General features: G+C 47.2%; 1 protein-coding gene across 2 annotated transcripts in view; it reads right to left on the bottom strand.

Annotated features, from left to right (window-relative positions):
* Window positions 1-21149, bottom strand: part of PCSK6 (proprotein convertase subtilisin/kexin type 6) — a 353524-nt gene that overhangs the window by 60557 nt on the left and 271818 nt on the right. For both annotated transcript variants that reach the window (XM_063925653.1, XM_063925654.1), the window contains exon 13: window positions 20646-20782. In XM_063925653.1, the coding sequence (XP_063781723.1) occupies window positions 20646-20782 (137 nt within the window). The remainder of the gene's footprint in view (window positions 1-20645; window positions 20783-21149) is intronic.

Genomic DNA, 21149 nt, shown 5'->3' with positions numbered 1-21149 from the left:
CATTCCTCACACACTGCCAGATGTTCACACATCACTCTTTGATCCGGGTTCAGCACGTGGGCTGACACTCCACTTCCTATGCAATTTGGCTGCGGTTTCTTCGCCCACCGGACCATACAGCTTGTCATCAGTGTCCTTATGGGACTCTTGCTTGCCTCAAACTATTTAGTAGATGTCAAGCTGGGGTTCTCCTTATTAAGTAATGCAAATTAAGTATGGACAAGCAAGGGATGAAGTGGGAGTGCGTCTTTCAGATCCTAATTCTCAACAGACACTCAAATGATCCCACATTATTTATAGCTGGGGCAGAAATCCGAAAATCATATCACAGTCTAAGTTTCTTATAAAAGGCCATATACATGTTATATTTCTCTAACGTCCTAGTGGATGCTGGGGACTCCGTAAGGACCATGGGGAATAGACGGGCTCCGCAGGAGACTGGGCACTCTAAGAAAGATTTAGTACTACTGGTGTGCACTGGCTCCTCCCTCTATGCCCCTCCTCCAGACCTCAGTTAGAATCTGTGCCCGGAAGTAGCTGAGTGCATTTTAGTGAGCTCTCCTGAGCTTGCTAATAAGAAAGTATTTTAGTTAGGTTTTTTATTTTCAGAGAGCTTCTGCTTGCAACAGACTCTCTGCTACGTGGGACTGAGGGGAGAGAAGCAAACCTACTAACTGCGGCTAGGTTGCGCTTCTTAGGCTACTGGACACCATTAGCTCCAGAGGGATCGAACACAGGAACTTAACCTTGGTCGTCCGTTCCCGGAGCCGCGCCGCCGTCCCCCTCGCAGAGCCAGAAGACAGAAGCTGGCAGGTTGAAGCAAGAAGACGTCAAAATCGGCGGCAGAAGACTCCTCTCTTCATATGAGGTAGCGCACAGCACTGCAGCTGTGCGCCATTGCTCCCACACTAACCCACACACTCCGGTCACTGTAGGGTGCAGGGGGGGGGGGGGGGCGCCCTGGGCAGCAATTGAGTACCTCCTGGCAAAAAAGCAGCATATATACAGCTGGGCACTGTAATATGCATGAGCCCCCGCCATTATTTTTTACACAAAATCGCGGGACAGAAGCCCACCGCTGAGGGGGCGGGGCCTTCTTCCTCAGCACTCACCAGCGCCATTTTCTCTCCACAGCTCCGCTGAGAGGAAGCTCCCCAGGCTCTCCCCTGCATAAGCACGATAGAGAGGGTGAAAAAGAGAGGGGGGGCACATAAATTTGGCGTAAAAACAATATATACAGCAGCTACTGGGTTAACACTAAGTTACTGTGTGATTCCTGGGTCATATAGCGCTGGGGTGTGTGCTGACTAGAGATGTGCACTTGAAATTTTTCGGGTTTTGTGTTTTGGTTTTGGGTTCGGTTCCGCGGCCGTGTTTTGGGTTCGACCGCGTTTTGGCAAAACCTCACCGAATTTTTTTTGTCGGATTCGGGTGTTTTTTTCAAAAAACACTAAAAAACAGCTTAAATCATAGAATTTGGGGGTCATTTTGATCCCAAAGTATTATTAACCTCAAAAACCATAATTTCCACTCATTTTCAGTCTATTCTGAACACCTCACACCTCACAATATTATTTTTAGTCCTAAAATTTGCACCGAGGTCGCTGGATGACTAAGCTAAGCGACCCTAGTGGCCGACACAAACACCTGGCCCATTTAGGAGTGGCACTGCAGTGTCACGCAGGATGGCCCTTCCAAAAAATACTCCCCAAACAGCACATGACGCAAAGAAGAAAAAAAGAGGCGCAATGAGGTAGCTGTGTGAGTAAGCTAAGCGACCCTAGTGGCCGACACAAACACCTGGCCCATCTAGGAGTGGCACTGCAGTGTCACGCAGGATGGCCCTTCCAAAAAACACTCCCCAAACAGCACATGACGCAAAGAAGAAAAAAAGAGGCGCAATGAGGTAGCTGTGTGAGTAAGCTAAGCGACCCTAGTGGCCGACACAAACACCTGGCCCATCTAGGAGTGGCACTGCAGTGTCACGCAGGATGGCCCTTCCAAAAAACACTCCCCAAACAGCACATGACGCAAATAAAAATGAAAGAAAAAAGAGGTGCAAGATGGAATTGTCCTTGGGCCCTCCCACCCACCCTTATGTTGTATAAACAGGACATGCACACTTTAACCAACCCATCATTTCAGTGACAGGGTCTGCCACACGACTGTGACTGATATGACGGGTTGGTTTGGACCCCCACCGAAAAAGAAGCAATTAATCTCTCCTTGCACAAACTGGCTCTACAGAGGCAAGATGTCCACCTCATCATCATCCTCCGATATATCACCGTGTACATCCCGCTCCTCACAGATTATCAATTCGTCCCCACTGGAATCCACCATCTCAGCTCCCTGTGTACTTTGTGGAGGCAATTGCTGCTGGTCAATGTCTCCACGGAGGAATTGATTATAATTCATTTTAATGAACATCATCTTCTCCACATTTTCTGGAAGTAACCTCGTACGCCGATTGCTGACAAGGTGAGCGGCGGCACTAAACACTTTCGGAGTACACACTTGTGGGAGGGCAACTTAGGTAGAATAAAGCCAGTTTGTGCAAGGGCCTCCAAATTGCCTCTTTTTCCTGCCAGTATAAGTACGGACTGTCTGACGTGCCTACTTGGATGCGGTCACTCATATAATCCTCCACCATTCTTTCAATGGTGACAGAATCATATGCAGTGACAGTAGACGACATGTCCGTAATCGTTGTCAGGTCCTTCAGTCCGGACCAGATGTCAGCATCAGCAGTCGCTCCAGACTGCCCTGCATCACCGCCAGCGGGTGGGCTCGGAATTCTGAGCCTTTTCCTCGCACCCCCAGTTGCGGGAGAATGTGAAGGAGGAGATGTTGACAGGTCGCGTTCCGCTTGACTTGACAATTTTGTCACCAGCAGGTCTTTGAACCCCAGCAGACTTGTGTCTGCCGGAAAGAGAGATCCAAGGTAGGTTTTAAATCTAGGATCGAGCACGGTGGCCAAAATGTAGTGCTCTGATTTCAACAGATTGACCACCCGTGAATCCTTGTTAAGCGAATTAAGGGCTCCATCCACAAGTCCCACATGCCTAGCGGAATCGCTCCCTTTTAGCTCCTCCTTCAATGCCTCCAGCTTCTTCTGCAAAAGCCTGATGAGGGGAATGACCTGACTCAGGCTGGCAGTGTCTGAACTGACTTCACGTGTGGCAAGTTCAAAAGGTTGCAGAACCTTGCACAACGTTGAAATCATTCTCCACTGCGCTTGAGACAGGTACATTCCACCTCCTATATCGTGCTCAATTGTATAGGCTTGAATGGCCTTTTGCTGCTCCTCCAACCTCTGAAGCATATAGAGGGTTGAATTCCACCTCGTTACCACTTCTTGCTTCAGATGATGGCAGGGCAGGTTCAGGCGTTTTTGGTGGTGCTCCAGTCTTCTGTACGTGGTGCCTGTACGCCGAAAGTGTCCCGCAATTCTTCTGGCCACCGACAGCATCTCTTGCACGCCCCTGTCGTTTTTTAAAAAATTCTGCACCACCAAATTCAAGGTATGTGCAAAACATGGGACGTGCTGGAATTTGCCCATATTTAATGCACACACAATATTGCTGGCGTTGTCCGATGCCACAAATCCACAGGAGAGTCCAATTGGGGTAAGCCATTCCGCGATGATCTTCCTCAGTTGCCGTAAGAGGTTTTCAGCTGTGTGCGTATTCTGGAAACCGGTGATACAAAGCGTAGCCTGCCTAGGAAAGAGTTGGCGTTTGCGAGATGCTGCTACTGGTGCCGCCGCTGCTGTTCTTGCGGCGGGAGTCCATACATCTACCCAGTGGGCTGTCACAGTCATATAGTCCTGACCCTGCCCTGCTCCACTTGTCCACATGTCCGTGGTTAAGTGGACATTGGGTACAACTGCATTTTTTAGGACACTGGTGAGTCTTTTTCTGACGTCCGTGTACATTCTCGGTATCGCCTGCCTAGAGAAGTGGAACCTAGATGGTATTTGGTAACGGGGGCACACTACCTCAAGAAATTGTCTAGTTCCCTGTGAACTAACGGCGGATACCGGACGCACGTCTAACACCAACATAGTTGTCAAGGCCTCAGTTATCCGCTTTGCAACAGGATGACTGCTGTGATATTTCATCTTCCTCGCAAAGGACTGTTGGACAGTCAATTGCTTGGTGGAAGTAGTAAAAGTGGGCTTACGACTTCCCCTCTGGGATGACCATCGACTCCCAGCAGCAACAACAGCAGCGCCAGCAGCAGTAGGCGTTACACGCAAGGATGCATCGGAGGAATCCCAGGCAGGAGAGGACTCATCAGAATTGCCAGTGACATGGCCTGCAGGACTATTGGCATTCCTGGGGAAGGAGGAAATTGACACTGAGGGAGTTGGTGGGGTGGTTTGCGCGAGCTTGGTTACAAGAGGAAGGGATTTACTGGTCAGTGGACTGCTTCCGCTGTCGCCCAAAGTTTTTGAACTTGTCACTGACTTATTATGAATGCGCTGCAGGTGACGTATAAGGGAGGATGTTCCGAGGTGGTTAACGTCCTTACCCCTACTTCTTACAGCTTGACAAAGGCAACACACGGCTTGACAAATGTTGTCCGCATTTCTGTTGAAATACTTCCACACCGAAGAGCTGATTTTTTTGGTATTTTCACCAGGCATGTCAACGGCCCTATTCCTCCCACGGACAACAGGTGTCTCCCCGGGTGCCTGACTTAAACAAACCACCTCACCATCAGAATCCTCCTGGTCAATTTCCTCCCCAGCGCCAGCAACACCCATATCCTCCTCATCCTGGTGTACTTCAACACTGACATCTTCAATCTGACTATCAGGAACTGGACTGCGGGTGCTCCTTCCAGCACTTGCAGGGGGCGTGCAAATGGTGGAAGGCGCATGCTCTTCACGTCCAGTGTTGGGAAGGTCAGGCATCGCAACCGACACAATTGGACTCTCCTTGTGGATTTGGGATTTCGAAGAACGCACAGTTCTTTGCGGTGCTTTTGCCAGCTTGAGTCTTTTCATTTTTCTAGCGAGAGGCTGAGTGCTTCCATCCTCATGTGAAGCTGAACCACTAGCCATGAACATAGGCCAGGGCCTCAGCCGTTCCATGCCACTCCGTGTGGTAAATGGCATATTGGCAAGTTTACGCTTCTCCTCCGACAATTTTATTTTAGATTTTGGAGTCCTTTTTTTACTGATATTTGGTGTTTTGGATTTTACATGCTCTGTACTATGACATTGGGCATCGGCCTTGGCAGACGACGTTGCTGGCATTTCATCGTCTCGGCCATGACTAGTGGCAGCAGCTTCAGCACGAGGTGGAAGTGGATCTTGATCTTTCCCTAATTTTGGAACCTCAACATTTTTGTTCTCCATATTTTAATAGGCACAACGAAAAGGCACCTCAGGTAAACAATGGAGATGGATGGATACTAGTATACTTATGGATGGACGAGCGACTGCCGACACAGAGGTAGCTACAGCCGTGGACTACCGTACTGTGTCTGCTGCTAATATAGACTGGATGATAATGGGATGAAATTAATATATATATATATATATATATATATATATATATATATATATATAATATCACTAGTACTGCAGCCGGACAGGTATATATATTTATTATGTAATGACTGATGACGGACCTGCTGGACACTGTCAGCTCAGCAGCACCGCAGACTGCTACAGTAAGCTACTATAGTAGTATGTATCAAGAAGAAAGAAAAAAAAAAAAACACGGGTAGGTGGTATACAATTATGGATGGACCAGCGACTGCCGACACAGAGGTAGCTACAGCCGTGGACTACCGTACTGTGTCTGCTGCTAATATAGACTGGATGATAATGAGATGAAATTTATATATATATATATACATATATATATATATACTCCACAGTTGGTCCGGCTCTCCATATTCAAATTATTACCGGCCCGGGTGCCCCCACACCTCTTACAATAGAAATAGTCTCCACGTGCGGCACTCCTAGGCAAATAGCAGTCAACTCTTATATCGGCATATAGGGTATGCTGCTAATATAGACTGGATGATAATGAGATGAAATTAATATATATATATATATATATATATATATATATATAATATCACTAGTACTGCAGCCGGACAGGTATATATATTTATTATGTAATGACTGATGACGGACCTGCTGGACACTGTCAGCTCAGCAGCACCGCAGACTGCTACAGTAAGCTACTATAGTAGTATGTATCAAGAAGAAAGAAAAAAAAAAAAACACGGGTAGGTGGTATACATATACAATTATATATATATATATTATATACAATTATATATATATATATATATATATATATATATATATATATTAATATATTAAACTGGTGGTGATTAATTAAACTGGTGGTCAGGTCACTGGTCACACTATCAGCAACTTGCAAGTAGTACTCCTAAGCAGACAATCACAATATATACTGGTGGTCAGTGTGGTCACAATGGCAGTGTGGCACTCTGGCAGCAGAGTGCCAGCAAAAGTGTGCACTGTACGTTAAAATATGTACTCCTGCTCTCAGACTCTAACTGCTCCCCACTGTCTCCCCCACAAGTCAGATATACAGTCACACTATCACTTCAGCAAGTAGTAGTACTCCTCCTAATGCTCCCCAAAATTACTAAAGTAAATAATACTGTGTCTCTCTCTACTCTAGTCTCACTCTCTATAAACGGAGAGGACGCCAGCCACGTCCTCTCCCTATCAATCTCAATGCACGTGTGAAAATGGCGGCGACCCGCGGCTCCTTATATAGAATCCGAGTCTCGCGATAGAATCCGAGCCTCGCGAGAATCCGACAGCGGGATGATGACGTTCGGGCGCGCTCGGGTTAACCGAGCAAGGCGGGAAGATCCGAGTCGGTCGGCCCCGTGTAAAAAAAACCTGAAGTTCGGGCGGGTTCGGTTTCCGAGGAACCGAACCCGCTCATCTCTAGTGCTGACATACTCTCTCTCTGTCTCTCCAAAGGGCCTTGTGGGGGAACTGTCTTCAAATAGAGCATCCCCTGTGTGTGTGGTGTGTCGGTACGTGTGTGTCGACATGTCTGAGGTAAAAGGCTCCCCTAAGGAGGAGATGGAGCTAATATGTGTGTGAGAGGGTGTCTCCGTCGACAACGCCGACACCTGTTTGGATATGTGTAAGTGCTAAGGTGAATTTATTGCACAAAAGATTAGAGAACAGACAGGAAATCTACCCATGTCTGTCCCTATGGCGCAGAGACCTTCAGAGTCTCACAATGTTCACTATCCAAAATAATAAACACTGATATCGACACAGAGTTTGACTCCAGTGTCGACTACGATAATGCAAAGTTACAGCCAAAATGGCAGAAAAGTATTCAATATATGATTATTGTAATAAAAGATGATTTGCATATCACTGATGACTCATCTGTCCCTGACACAAGGGTACACATGTTTAAGGGGAAGAAAGCTGAGGTAAATTTCCCTCCTCTCATGAGGAAAAAGAGCGTGAATCTCCAGACAAGAGACTGCAGCTTCCCACAAAGAATTCTCAGGGAGTATCCTTTCCCTACTAGGGCCAGGATACGATGGGAATCTTCCCCTAGGGTGTCACGTTTGCCCAGAAGGTAGCCCTAGCTATTCTCAGGGATCCTGCAGATAGCGTGCACACTTTGGTACACTATTCAGACCGGCGATTGTGTCGGCATGGGTTTATAGCGCTGGGGCGGCGTGGACAGGTACCTAATCAGCAGAAATTGAGACCCTAGTATGTATATGTATGTATATATATATATATATATATATATATATATATATATATATATATGTATATATAAACAAAAACAATAACCAATTGCGCTTGGTATAACTTTAAAACACTCAGATTTTAGTATTTCCAGTAGTTGTTCTTCCACGGTGTGGATTCTTATAACTGGTATCTCCTGCAAGTATACCCTCACACCAGAGAACACACCCGAACAAAAAGACGGCCAGAATGGCCTAAATTAGATATGATACCAATTTGTTTTTATTAAAAAACATAGAATTTCATAAATTCTATATGTTTTTTAATAAAAACAAATTGGTATCATATCTAATTTAGGCCATTCTGGCCGTCTTTTTGTTCGGGTGTGTTCTCTGGTGTGAGGGTATACTTGCAGGAGATACCAGTTATAAGAATCCACACCGTGGAAGAACAACTACTGGAAATACTAAAATCTGAGTGTTTTAAAGTTATACCAAGCGCAATTGGTTATTGTTTTTGTTTATGTTATTCTTTGAAAGTTCACTAACAGGGACTTTCTCCATATTGCTGCTGGTGGGTTGAGCGCGGGGTGGAAGACATTTTTTTGTATTTATATATATATATATGTATATATATATATATATATATATATATATATATATATATATATAGAGAGAGAGAGAGAGAGAGAGAGAGAGAGAGAGAGAGAGATATAGAGAGAGAGATATATAGAGAGATATGTATATATATTAAAGATGCTGTCTTAAGAGATATATATAATCAAACATGCCCAAAGAGACATGAGTATACTGGGTCCTAGAGTCAAAGCTATGTCGATTTCTGCTTGACGTGTCCTGTAGAATATGCAATGGACAGATGATGCCAACTTAAGTGGCATATGGAAGGCTGAGGATTGTGTGGAAAAGGGTTCTCGGACCTGGTCTCCACGGCTATAGCTGGTAATTCGGATATTTTGCCTTATATTCCTGCACAGCCTAGGAAAGCACGTCATTATCAAATGCAGCTTTTCGAACAAAGAAACAAGAAAGGCCGAGATGCGTCCTTTCTTGCCAGAGGCGGGGCCAGAGGAAAGAAGCTGCACAACACAGCTAGTTCCCAGGAACAGAAGTCCTCCCCGGCCTCGATGAAAATCCACCGCATGTCGCTGGGGCTCCACAGACGGAGTTAAGCCCGGTGGGGGCACGCTTTCGTAAGTTCTGCAACAAGTGGGTTCACTCCCTGTTAGATCCCTGGGCAATAGATATTGTGTCTCAGGGATACAAGCTGGACTTTGAGAAGATGCCTCCTCACTGACGGCCCTGCCGGCTTCCCCCCACGAGAGGGAAACAGGGTTAACTGCAATTCACAAATTGTATCTTCAACAGGTGGTGGTCAAGGTTACCCTCCTTCGACAAGGAGGGGGTTGTTATTCGACCATGTGGTAGTCCCGAAACCAGATGGTTCGGTCAGACCCATATTGAATTTAAAATCCCTGAACATATACCTGAAAAGGATCAAGTTCAAGATGGAATCGCTAAGAGCGGTCGTTACAAGCCTGAAGGGGAGATTTTATCGTGACTCGGGACATAAAGGAGGCATACCTTCATGTCCCCATTTATCCACCTCATCAGGCGTACCTCAGAATTGCGGTACGGGATTGTCATTACCAATTTCAGACGTTGCCGTTTGGTCTCTTCACGGCCCCGAGAATATTCACCAAGGTAATGGCGGAAATGATGGTGCACCTGCGGAAGCAAGGTGTCACTATTATCACGTACTTGGACGATCTCCTCATAAAAGCGAGATCAAGAGAGCAGGGGCTGAACAGCGTATCACTTTCTCTGGAAGTGTAACGGCAACACGTCTGGATTCTATATATTCCAAGGTCGCAGTTGGTTCCTACAGCTCATCTGCCTCTCCTAGGCATGATCCTTGACACAGACCAGAAAAGGGTTTATCTCCCGATAGAGAGAGCTCAGGAGCTCGTGACACTGGTCAGGAATCTATTAAAACCAAAACAGGTGTCAGTGCATCACTGCACTCGAGTCCTGGGAAGGATGGTGGCATCATACGAGGCCATTCCTTTCGGCAGGTTCCATGAGAGGACCTTCTAATGGGACTTACTGGATAAAGTGGTCCGGATCACATCTTTAGATGCATCGGTTAATCACCCTATCCCCCGGGGCCAGGGTGTCTCTCCGGTGGTGGCTGCAGAGTACTCACCTTCTCGAGGGCCGCAGGTTCGGCATTCAGGACTGGGTCCCGGTGACCACGGATGCAAGCCTCCGAGGGTGGGGGGCAGTCACTCAGGGAAGAAGTTTCCAAGGGCTGTGGTCAAGTCAGGAGACTTGCCTTCACATCAATATCCTGGAACTAAGGGCAACGCCCTAAGTCAAGCGGAGACCCTGCTTCGCAACCAATCGGTGCTGATCCAATCAGACATCACCGCAGTGGCTCATGTAAACCGCCAAGGCGGCACAAGGAGCAGGGTGGCGATGGCGGAAGCCACCAGAATTCTTCGATGGGCGGAGAATCACGTACGAGCACTGTCAGCAGTGCTCATTCCGGGAGTGGACAACTGGGAAGCAGACTTCCTCAGCAGGCACGATCTCCACCCCGGGAGAGGGGGGGACTTCATCAAGAAGTCTTCGCGCAGATTGCAGGTCGGTGGGAACTGCCACAGGTGGACATGATGGCATCCCGCATCAACAAAAAGCTACAGAGGTATTGCGCCAGGTCAAGAGACTCTCAGGCGATAGCTGTAGACGCACTGGTGACACCGTGGATGTTCCAGTCGGTTTATGTGTTTCCTCCTCTTCCTCTCTTACCCAAGGTGCTGAGAATCATAAGGAAAAGAGGAGTGAGAACAATACTCATTGTTCCGGATTGGCCAAGAAGGACTTGGTATCCAGAGCTGCAAGAAATGCTCACAGAGGACCCATGGCCTCTGCCTCTAGGGCAGGATCTGTTGCAGCAGGGACCTTGTATGTTCCAAGACTTACCGCAGCTGCGTTTGACGGCATGGCGGTTGAACGCCGGATCCTAGTAAAAAAAGAAAAAAAGAAAAGGGATTCCGGATGAGGTTATTCCTACGCTGATAAAGGCTAGGAAGGACGTGACGGCTAATCATTATCACCGTATACGGCGAAAATATGTTGCTGGGTGTGAGGCCAGGAATGCCTCTACAGAGGAATTCCAGCTGGGCCGTTTCCTTCACTTCCTACAGTCGGGAGTGACTTTGGGCCAAGAATTGGGGTCCATTAAGGTCCAGATTTCGGCCCTATCCATTTTCTTTCATAAAAAAGTAGCTTCTCTACCTGAAGTTCAGACGTTTGTAAAGGGAGTGCTGCATATTCAGCCCCCTTTTGTGCCACCAGTGGCACCTTGGGATCTTAACGTGGTGTTGAGTTTCCTGAAATCTCACTGGTTTGAGCCGCTTAAGACCGTGGAGTTAAAATATCTCACGTGGAAAGTGGTCATGCTATTGGCCTTAGCTTCGGCTAGGCGTGTGTCAGAATTGGCGGCTTTGTCATGTAAAAGCCCCTATCTGGTTTTCCATATGGACAGGGCAGAATTACGGACTCGTCCGCAATTTCTGCCAAAGGTGGTGTCATCTTTTCATTTGAACCAACCTATTGTGGTGCCTGCGGCTACTCGTGACTTGGAGGATTCCAAGTTACTAGATGTAGTCAGGGCTTTGAAGATTTATGTAGCCAGAACGGCTGGAGTCAGGAAAACTGACTCGCTGTTTATCCTGTATGCATCCAACAAGCTGGGTGCTCCTGCTTCAAAGCTAACTATTGCTCGCTGGATCTGTAACACGATTCAGCAGGCTCATTCTGCGGCTGGCTTGCCGCCTCCAAAATCAGTAAAAGCCCATTCCACAAGGAAAGTGGGCTTTTCTTGGGCAGCTGCCCGAGGGGTCTCGGCATTACAGCTTTGCCGAGCAGCTACTTGGTCGGGTTCAAACACTTTTGCAAAGTTCTACAAGTTTGATACCCTGGCTGAGGAGGACCTTGTGTTTGCTCATTCGGTGCTGCAGTCATCCGCACTCTCCCGCCCGTTGGGGAGCTTTGGTATAATCCCCATGGTCCTTACGGAGTCCCCAGCATCCACTAGGACGTTAGAGAAAATAAGATTTTACTCACCGGTAAATCTATTTCTCGTAGTCCGTAGTGGATGCTGGGCGCCCGTCCCAAGTGCAGGCTTCTTCTGCAATACTTGTATATAGTTATTGCTTAAATAAGGGTTATGTTATGGTTGCATCAGGTTTGTCTGATGCTCTTGTTGTTGTTCATACTGTTGACTGGGTATGTTATCACAAGTTATACGGTGTGATTGGTGTGGCTGGTATGAGTCTTACCCTGGGTTCCAAAATCCTTTCCTTGTAATGTCAGCTCTTCCGGGCACAGTTTCCTTAACTGAGGTCTGGAGGAGGGGCATAGAGGGAGGAGCCAGTGCACACCAGTAGTACTATATCTTTCTTAGAGTGCCCAGTCTCCTGCGGAGCCCGTCTATTCCCCATGGTCCTTACGGAGTCCCCAGCATCCACTACGGACTACGAGAAATAGATTTACCGGTGAGTAAAATCTTATTTTTATTACATGCTGCACAGTCCAGGGGAACAAACAGTTTATTAGAGTTATTTTTATACACTGGCCATAATAAGTTTAGAAAACATCAATGATTTACAGTCCAAAACTGCTGTGTTAATTTAGTGAATACAAACCGTCAATTTTACCAGATGGAAGAAAACAAGTGGGGAAGAAGAGAACACGCCAGGGAGGATGTAAAAACAGCTAAGGACAAATGATGCCTGGAGGTTGTGAGTTTTGTTGTAGCTTTTTTTTTTTTTTTTTTTTTTTTTTTTTTTTGGGGGGGGGGGGGCGCGAGACAAGGAGGGGGGGGGGGCTGTATCATATCTTTTTAATTGAACTCTAGCACCTTTTGTTATGCCTGTGCAATCCAATTCTGTTCCTGGCCTGTGTGTGTGGGGGGATTTTTTTTTTAGGAGTGATTTAAAGATTTTCACAGTGTTACAGACATAGCACAAACTGGGCAACGCCATTACAGGAAACAGTTCTAATGCTTTATACACTGGTTACAACTTTATTTTCTGGACTTGTGAACCAACGTTGATGAAGAGAAAGGAAGAGAGAAAAAAAAACGAAAAAAACAAACAAAAAAAAACAGAGCGGTATCAAGGAAAAAAAAAGAGGTATGAAAGGTCAAGATGGGAGGAATTCAATCTCCAGTAAGACATATCTCAAATTTGCCAATTTGACAGATAAGAAAATCATACCATATACTGAGTGTATAGCAGCTATTATGGAATCTACAGCAAGATAGAGGATGCAGGTGAAATGAAGGGGTAAGGAGAGAGGTGCATACGCTGGGATCCTTCAAATCCAACAAACAACCAAATTGACAAACTCTGTATGGTTATCTGCAGATGAACACGAGATCATCCATAGACATGTAGAAATCCATCCTCTGACACTATTCACTAACGGACGGGGGAAGTAGGGAGCACCAGCGAACAGGCAGAACCAATCTCGCTGCTTTACACTGGTATATCCGAGTATGAGGATAGCAAAAACTCTGGTCCCATAGGGCACTATTTACCTTATCCCACACTACAACAGATGTGTCCTCGTACATCATTGCGGCAGATGCGCCAAACAGCCTCTCAGTGTGCCAGGTCCCATAAACTCTGCTACTGTTGGGTGTCTTTTGCTGAAAATTTGTCTATGAAGCAACAAGATGTGGGGCTAAAGTGCCCAAGGAGATTGTGCGGGAAAACTTGATATGTGACACTTGTAATTCTGTGTGCTACCGAGTCTTCATACGAAGTGCTACAATGTAACAGTCACAGCTTTTTTTTTTTTCAATACGAATTCCGTTGTGCTCCGTATACAGACTCACACAATATAGAAGCATCATGTAAAATTAATCAGCAGAGTCTGCTGGTGAATCCTAGTCACAAAAAAGAGACAACTGACATTAACAGAGTTGCATGGGACCTGGCGGCTTATTCGTACCAGGCATTTCACACTGCACGGCGTATTGGAGATAGATGCATGAGGACACATCTGTAAGTCTGCTTTAGTCGCTAAATACCTATCCCATGCCAAAGAAGCTTCATCTATAAAAAATGACCTGCATAATTTTTTGATGAACACTCGACATGGTGTGGGTCAGGGCACATCATCTCTAAAGGAGATTCCAGCCTAGCACCTCCACACTGCCTAAGGAGCACATAAAATAAGATTTTACTCACCGGTAAATCTATTTCTCGTAGTCCGTAGTGGATGCTGGGACTCCGTAAGGACCATGGGGAATAGCGGCTCCGCAGGAGACTGGGCACAACTAAATAAAGCTTTAGGACTACCTGGTGTGCACTGGCTCCTCCCACTATGACCCTCCTCCAGACCTCAGTTAGGATACTGTGCCCGGAAGAGCTGACACAATAAGGAAGGATTTTGAATCCCGGGTAAGACTCACACCAGCCACACCAATCACACCGTACAACTCGTGATACTATACCCAGTTAACAGTATGAATATAACTGAGCCTCTCAACAGATGGCTCAACAATAACCCTTTAGTTAAACAATAACTATATACAAGTATTGCAGACAATCCGCACTTGGGATGGGCACCGAGCATCCACTACGGACTACGAGAAATAGATTTAAAGGTGAGTAAAATCTTATTTTCTCTGACGTCCTAAGTGGATGCTGGGACTCCGTAAGAACCATGGGGATTATACCAAAGCTCCCAAACGGGCAGGAGAGTGCGGATGACTCTGCAGCACCGAATGAGCAAACTCTAGGTCCTCCTCAGCCAGGGTATCAAACTTGTAGAATTTTGCAAATGTGTTTGACCCCGACCAAGTAGCTGCTCGGCAAAGTTGTAAAGCCGAGACCCCTCGGGCAGCCGCCCAAGAAGAGCCCACCTTCCTCGTGGAATGGGCTTTCACTGATCTAGGATGCGGCAGTCCAGCCGCAGAATGTGCAAGCTGAATCGTACTACAGATCCAGCGAGCAATAGTCTGCTTTGAAGCAGGAGCACCCAGCTTGTTGGGTGCATACAGGATAAATAGCGAGTCAGTTTTCCTGACCGTAGCTGTCCTGGAAACATAAATTTTCAGGGCCCTGACTACGTCCAACAACTTGGAATCCTCCAAGTCTTTAGTAGCCGCAGGCACTACAATAGGTTAGTTCAAATGAAAAGCTGATACCACCTTAGGGAGAAACTGGGGACGAGTCCTCAATTCTGCCCTATCCATATGGAAAATCAGATAAGGGCTTTTACATGACAAAGCCGTCAATTCTGACACACGCCTGGCCGAAGCCAAGGCCAACAGCATGACCACTTTCCACGTGAGATATTTCAAATCCACGGTTTTAAGTGGCTCAAACCGATGCGACTTTAGGAAATCCAACACCACGTTGAGATCCCAAGGTGCCACTGGAGGCACAAAAGGGGGCTGAATATGCAGCACTCCCTTAACAAATGTCTGAACTTCAGGCAGTTAAGCCAGTTCTTTCTGGAAGAAAATCGACAGAGCCGAAATCTGGACCTTAATGGAACCCAATTTTAGGCCCATAGTCACCCCTGACTGTAGGAAGTGCAGAAAACGGCCCAGCTGAAATTCCTCCGTTGGGGCCTTCCTGGCCTCACACCACGCAACATATTTTCGCCATATGCGGTGATAATGGTTTGCGGTCACTTCTTTCCTAGCTTTAATGAGCGTAGGGATGACTTCCTCCGGAATGCCCTTTTCCTTCAGGATCCGGCGTTCAAACGCAGAAGCGGTAAGTCTTGGAACAGACAGGGCCCCTGCTGCAGCAGGTCCTGTCTGAGCGGCAGAGGCCATGGGTCCTCTGAGATCAGTTCTTGAAGTTCCGGGTACCAAGCTCTTCTTGGCCAATCCGGAACAATGAGTATAGTTCTTACTCCTCTTTTTCTTATTATCCTCAATACCTTGGGTATGGGAGGAAGAGGAGGGAACACATAAACCGACTGGTACACCCACGGTGTCACCAGAGCGTCCACAGCTATCGCCAGAGGGTCCCTTGACCTGGCGTACTATCTTTTTAGCTTTTTGTTGAGGCGGGACGCCATCATGTCCACCTGTGGCCTTTCCCAATGGTGTACAATCATTTGGAAGACTTCTGGATGAAATCCCCACTCTCCCGGGTGGAAGTCGTGCCAGCTGATAAAGTCTGCTTCCCAGTTGTCCACTCCGGAAATGAACACTGCTGACAGTGCTAACACATGATTTTCCGCCCATCGGAAAATCCTTGTGGCTTCTGCCATCGCCATCCTGCTTCTTGTGCCGCCCTGTTGGTATACATGGGCGACCGCCGTGATGTTGTCTGACTGGATCAGCACCGGCTGGTGTTGAAGCAGGGGTCTAACCTGACTTAGGGCATTGTAAATGGCCCTTAGTTCCAGAATATTTATGTGTAGGGAAGTCTCCTGACTCGACCATAGTCCTTGGAAGTTTCTTCCCTGTGTGACTGCCCCCCAGCCTCGAAGGCTGGCATCCGTGGTCACCAGGACCCAGTCCTGTATGCCGAATCTGCAGCCCTCTAGAAGATGAGCACTCTGCAGCCACCACAACAGCGACACCCTGGCCCTTGGAGACAGGGTTATCAGCCGGTGCATCTGAAGATGCGACCCGGACCACTTGTCCAACAGATCCCACTGGAAGATCCTTGCATGGAACCTGCCGAATGGAAATTCTTCGTAAGAAGCTACCATCTGTCCCATGACTCGCGTGCACTGATGCACCGACACCTGTATTTGTTTTAGGAGGTCTCTGACTAGAGATGACAACTCCTTGGCCTTCTCCTCCGGGAGAAACACTTTTTCCTGTTCTGTGTCCAGAACCATACCCAGGAACAGTAGACGCGTCGTAGGAACCAGCTGCGACTTTGGAATATTCAGAATTTAGCCGTGCTGTTGTAGCACTTCCCGAGATAGTGCTACTCCGACCAACAACTGCTCCCTGGACCTCGCCTTTATAAGGAGATCGTCCAAGTAGGGATAATTAGAACTCCCTTTTTTTGAAGGAGTATCATCATTTCGGCCATTACCTTGGTAAATACCCTCGGTGCCGGGGACAGACCAACGGCAACGTCTGGAATTGGTAATGACAGTCCTGTACCACAATTTTGAGGTTCTCCTGGTGAGGAGGGTAAATGGGGACATGCAGGTAAGCATCCCTGATGTCCAGTGATACCATGTAATCCCCTTCGTCCAGGCTTGCAATAACCGCCCTGAGCGATTCAATTTTGAACTTGAACCTTCGTATATAAGTGTTCAAGTATTTCAATTTTAGAATGGGTCTCACCGAACCGTCTGGTTTCGGTACCACAAACATTGTGGAATAGTAACCCCGGCCTTGTTGAAGGAGGGGTACCTTGATTATCACCTGCTGGAAGTACAGCTTGTGAATTGCCGCCAGTACTACCTCCCCTTTCTCCGAGGGCAGCAGGCAAGGCTGATTTGAGGTAACGGCGAGGGGGAGTCGCCTCGAACTCCAGCTTGTATCCCTGTGATACTACTTGCAGAACCCAGGGATCACCTGTGAGCGAGCCCACTGGTCGCTGACGTTCCCGAGACGCGCCCACACCGCACCTGGCTCCACCTGTGGAGCCCCAGCGTCATGCGGTGGATTCAGAGGAAGTGGGGGAAGATTTTTGATCCTGGGAACTGGCTGTCTGGTGCAGCTTTTTCCCTCTTCCCTTGTCTCTGTGCAGAAAGGAAGCGCCTTTGACCCGCTTGCTTGTCTGAATCCGAAAGGACTGTACCTGATAATACAGTGCTTTCTTAGGCTGTGAGGAAACCTGAGGTAAAAAATTTTCTTCCCAGCTGTCGCTGTGGATACGAGGTCCCAGAGACCATCCCCAACAATTCCTCACCCTTATAAGGCAGATGTGCCTTTTAAAGTCAGCATCACCTGTCCACTGCCGGGTCCCTAATACCCTCCTGGCAGAATGGACATTGCATTAATTCTGGATGCCAGCCGGCAAATATCCCTCTGTGCGTCCCTCATATATAAGACAACGTCTTTAATATGCTCTATGGTTCGCAAAATAGTATCCCTGTCCTGACAGGGTAACAGACCACGCTGCAGCAGCACTATCCATGCTGAGGCAATTGCAGGTCTCAGTATAGTACCTGAGTGTGTATATACAGACTTCAGGATAGCCTCCTGCTTTTTATCAGCAGGCTCCTTCAAAGTGGCCGTATCCTAAGACGGCAGTGCCACCTTTTTTGACAAACGTGTGAGCGCCTTATCCACCCTAGGGGATATCTCCCAATGTGACCTATCCTCTGGCGGGAAAGGGTACGCCATCAGTAACTTTTTAGAAATTACCAGTTTCTTATCGGGGGAACCCACGCTTCTTCACACACTTCATTCACTCATCTGATGGGGGAACAAAACACTGGCTGCTTTTTCTCCCCAAACATAAAACCCCTTTTTTTTGTGTGGTACTCGGGTTAATGTCAGAAATGTGTAACACATTTTTCAGTGCCGAGATCATGCAACGGATGTTCCTAGTGGATTGTGTATATGTCTCAACCTCGTCGACACGGAAGTCAGACTCCGTGTCGACATCTGTGTCTGCCATCTGAGGTAGCGGGCGTTTTTTTGAGCCCCTGATGGCCTTTGAGACGCCTGGGCAGGCGCGGGCTGAGAAGCCGGCTGTCCCACAGCTGTTACGTCATCCAGCCTTTTATATAAGGAGTTGACACGGTCGGTTAATACCTTCCACCTATCCATCCACTCTGGTGTCGGCCCCACAGGGGGCGACATCACATTTATCGGCATCTGCTCCGCCTTCCACGTAACCTTCCTCATCAACCATGTCGACACAGCCGTACCGACACACCGCACACACACAGGGAATGCTCTGACTGAGGACAGGACCCCACAAAGTCCTTTGGGGAGACAGAGAGAGAGTATGCCAGCACACACCAAAGCGCTATATAATACAGGGATTCACACTACCCACAGTGATTTTTCCCTTATAGCTGCTATAATACACAATTTTGCGCCTAAATTTAGTGCCCCCCCTCTCTTTTTAACCCTTTGAGCCTGAAAACTATAGGGGAGAGCCTGGGGAGCTGTCTTCCAGCTGCACTGTTAAGAGAAAATGGCGCCAGTGTGCTGAGGGAGATAGCCCCGCCCCTTTTTCGGCGGACTTTCTCCCGCTTTTTTATGGATCCTGGCAGGGGTATTTTTCACATATATAGCCTCTAGGACTATATATTGTGATTATTTTGCCAGCCAAGGTGTTAATATTGCTGCTCAGGGCGCCCCCCCCCCCCCAGCACCCATCAGTGACCGAAGTGTGAGGTGTGCATGAGGAGCAATGGCGCACAGCTGCAGTGCTGTGCGCTACCTTGTTGAAGACCGAAGTCTTCTGCCGCCGATTTTCAGGACCATCTTCATGCTTCTGGCTCTGTAAGGGGGACGGCGGCGCGGCTCCGGGACCGGACGATCGAGGTCGGGTCCTGTGTTCGATCCCTCTGGAGCTAATGGTGTCCACCTGCCTAAGAAGCCCAAACTAGCTGCAAGCAGGTAGGTTCGCTTCTTCTCCCCTTAGTCCCTCGTAGCTGTGAGTCTGTTGCCAGCAGATCTCACTGAAAATAAAAAACCTAAAATATACTTTCTTTTCTAGGAGCTCAGGAGAGCCCCTAGTGTGCATCCAGCTCAGCCGGGCACAAGATTCTAACTGAGGTCTGGAGGAGGGTCATAGTGGGAGGAGCCAGTGCACACCAGGTAGTCCTAAAGCTTTCTTTAGTTGTGCCCAGTCTCCTGCGGAGCCGCTATTCCCCATGGTCCTTACGGAGTCCCAGCATCCACTTAGGACGTCAGAGAAAATGGCAGATCTGAAGGAAACACCAATATTTGGAGTCTCTGAGAAGTGGGGTTGTTTCTTTTTTATGCTCACATCCAAAGCAAAAGCTTAATGTGCACACACATTAGGCAGAATCGCACAAAGGCAGATTTTGACTTTGCGATTTCCCTTGAACTCTCCAGAGCCCAGAACCACTGATATTGACTATACATATACACACAGTGCAATTTTGACTATACTAGAAACTAGATTGTATACTTTCTAGTCAAAATTGCCATTCCTGCAGAGTGTTTTTTCTTGCAATACCGACCCCATGGGAGAATGCATTGGCATCGCAAGCTGAATAAATGGTGCGATATGTGCTAAATTTTCTTACAATTTTGACTATATATTCAAAATCGTTAGCACACATCACACCGTGGGTATGCACTTTAAGGTGCCAGTAATGCTGGGTACATACCTATACAATCGATGGCTGATCGGGCCAGGCGCGTATATAGGTGCGTAACCCTCCTGCAACTGTCTGATCGTGAGGTCACTTCCTGCGTACAACTTAATATTCAAACTGCTGACCTCCTGACCCCATAACAGAACATTCCGTGGTCTATTTCTAGCTCAGTGTGTAAGGAATCACAGGGGGTCAACAAGCTGGGTACACACTAAATTCGATCAGCCAAGTGATCAGTGAGATGTATACCCTGATAACCTGTGGTTGCATGACTTGTGTATGAAACAAACTTGTTATCTGTTAAAAATGCATTTATTCCCTCCAAATTATACAACAGCTGACCATTGGCATTTCCCAAGTTCTCCTCCTTGCCAAGCACACTGCCCTATACGGTAAGGCTGCCTTGATTATCGCTGCAATGGTAACATCCAGCAAGTGACAATCCACAACGGAGGTGACAATTCCCAGAGATAGCAAGACCTTGGTAACCAGCTGCATCTTTCATTTTTTTTAATATTTGTTTTCCTATTATGCAACATGTGTTTGGACACGGCTGGTTTCCCACATATGCACGTGACAATTACCCTGTGTCTCTGGATTGCGCAGTTGGGATGGGATATCATGAATTTCCAACATCCATTCCCCTTCTGCCTTTTCACCCCAGCAGTGTACGGTCATAAATTCCCAGTTCTTAAAACCTTCGCTTGAGTAATCAAATGTTCTGGAAAGAGAACAGCTGTTTATTATGCAAAGAAAGGTTAATTCCACTGAAAAGTGATGTTACTACATAAAATCATTCTACTGGATAGTACAACTTACTGGAATGATTGAACGTTTGCATGAGATAGCCTCTGAAGTTTGGAATCAGAGAAAAAATGTATAATGTACGTTACCAGGAGGAAATATGCGGACAGGCACTTCTAAGTTTCAGGATTGTTTTAGACACATGAGACTGACCTGGTTCTTGGCAGAAAGCATTAAGCAATACAATCAAACATGCTTATAGAACAGTGTGACAGGAGGTTAAAAAGATTTTACACAAGTGGCAGATTTAAGTGACTCGAAGGCTGTACCAGAAATGGGGAGCT

The sequence above is a fragment of the Pseudophryne corroboree genome, chromosome 6 (assembly GCF_028390025.1).
Source record: "Pseudophryne corroboree isolate aPseCor3 chromosome 6, aPseCor3.hap2, whole genome shotgun sequence".
Classification (NCBI taxonomy): domain Eukaryota; kingdom Metazoa; phylum Chordata; class Amphibia; order Anura; family Myobatrachidae; genus Pseudophryne; species Pseudophryne corroboree.
This window is presented reverse-complemented; position numbering and strand designations above follow the sequence as displayed.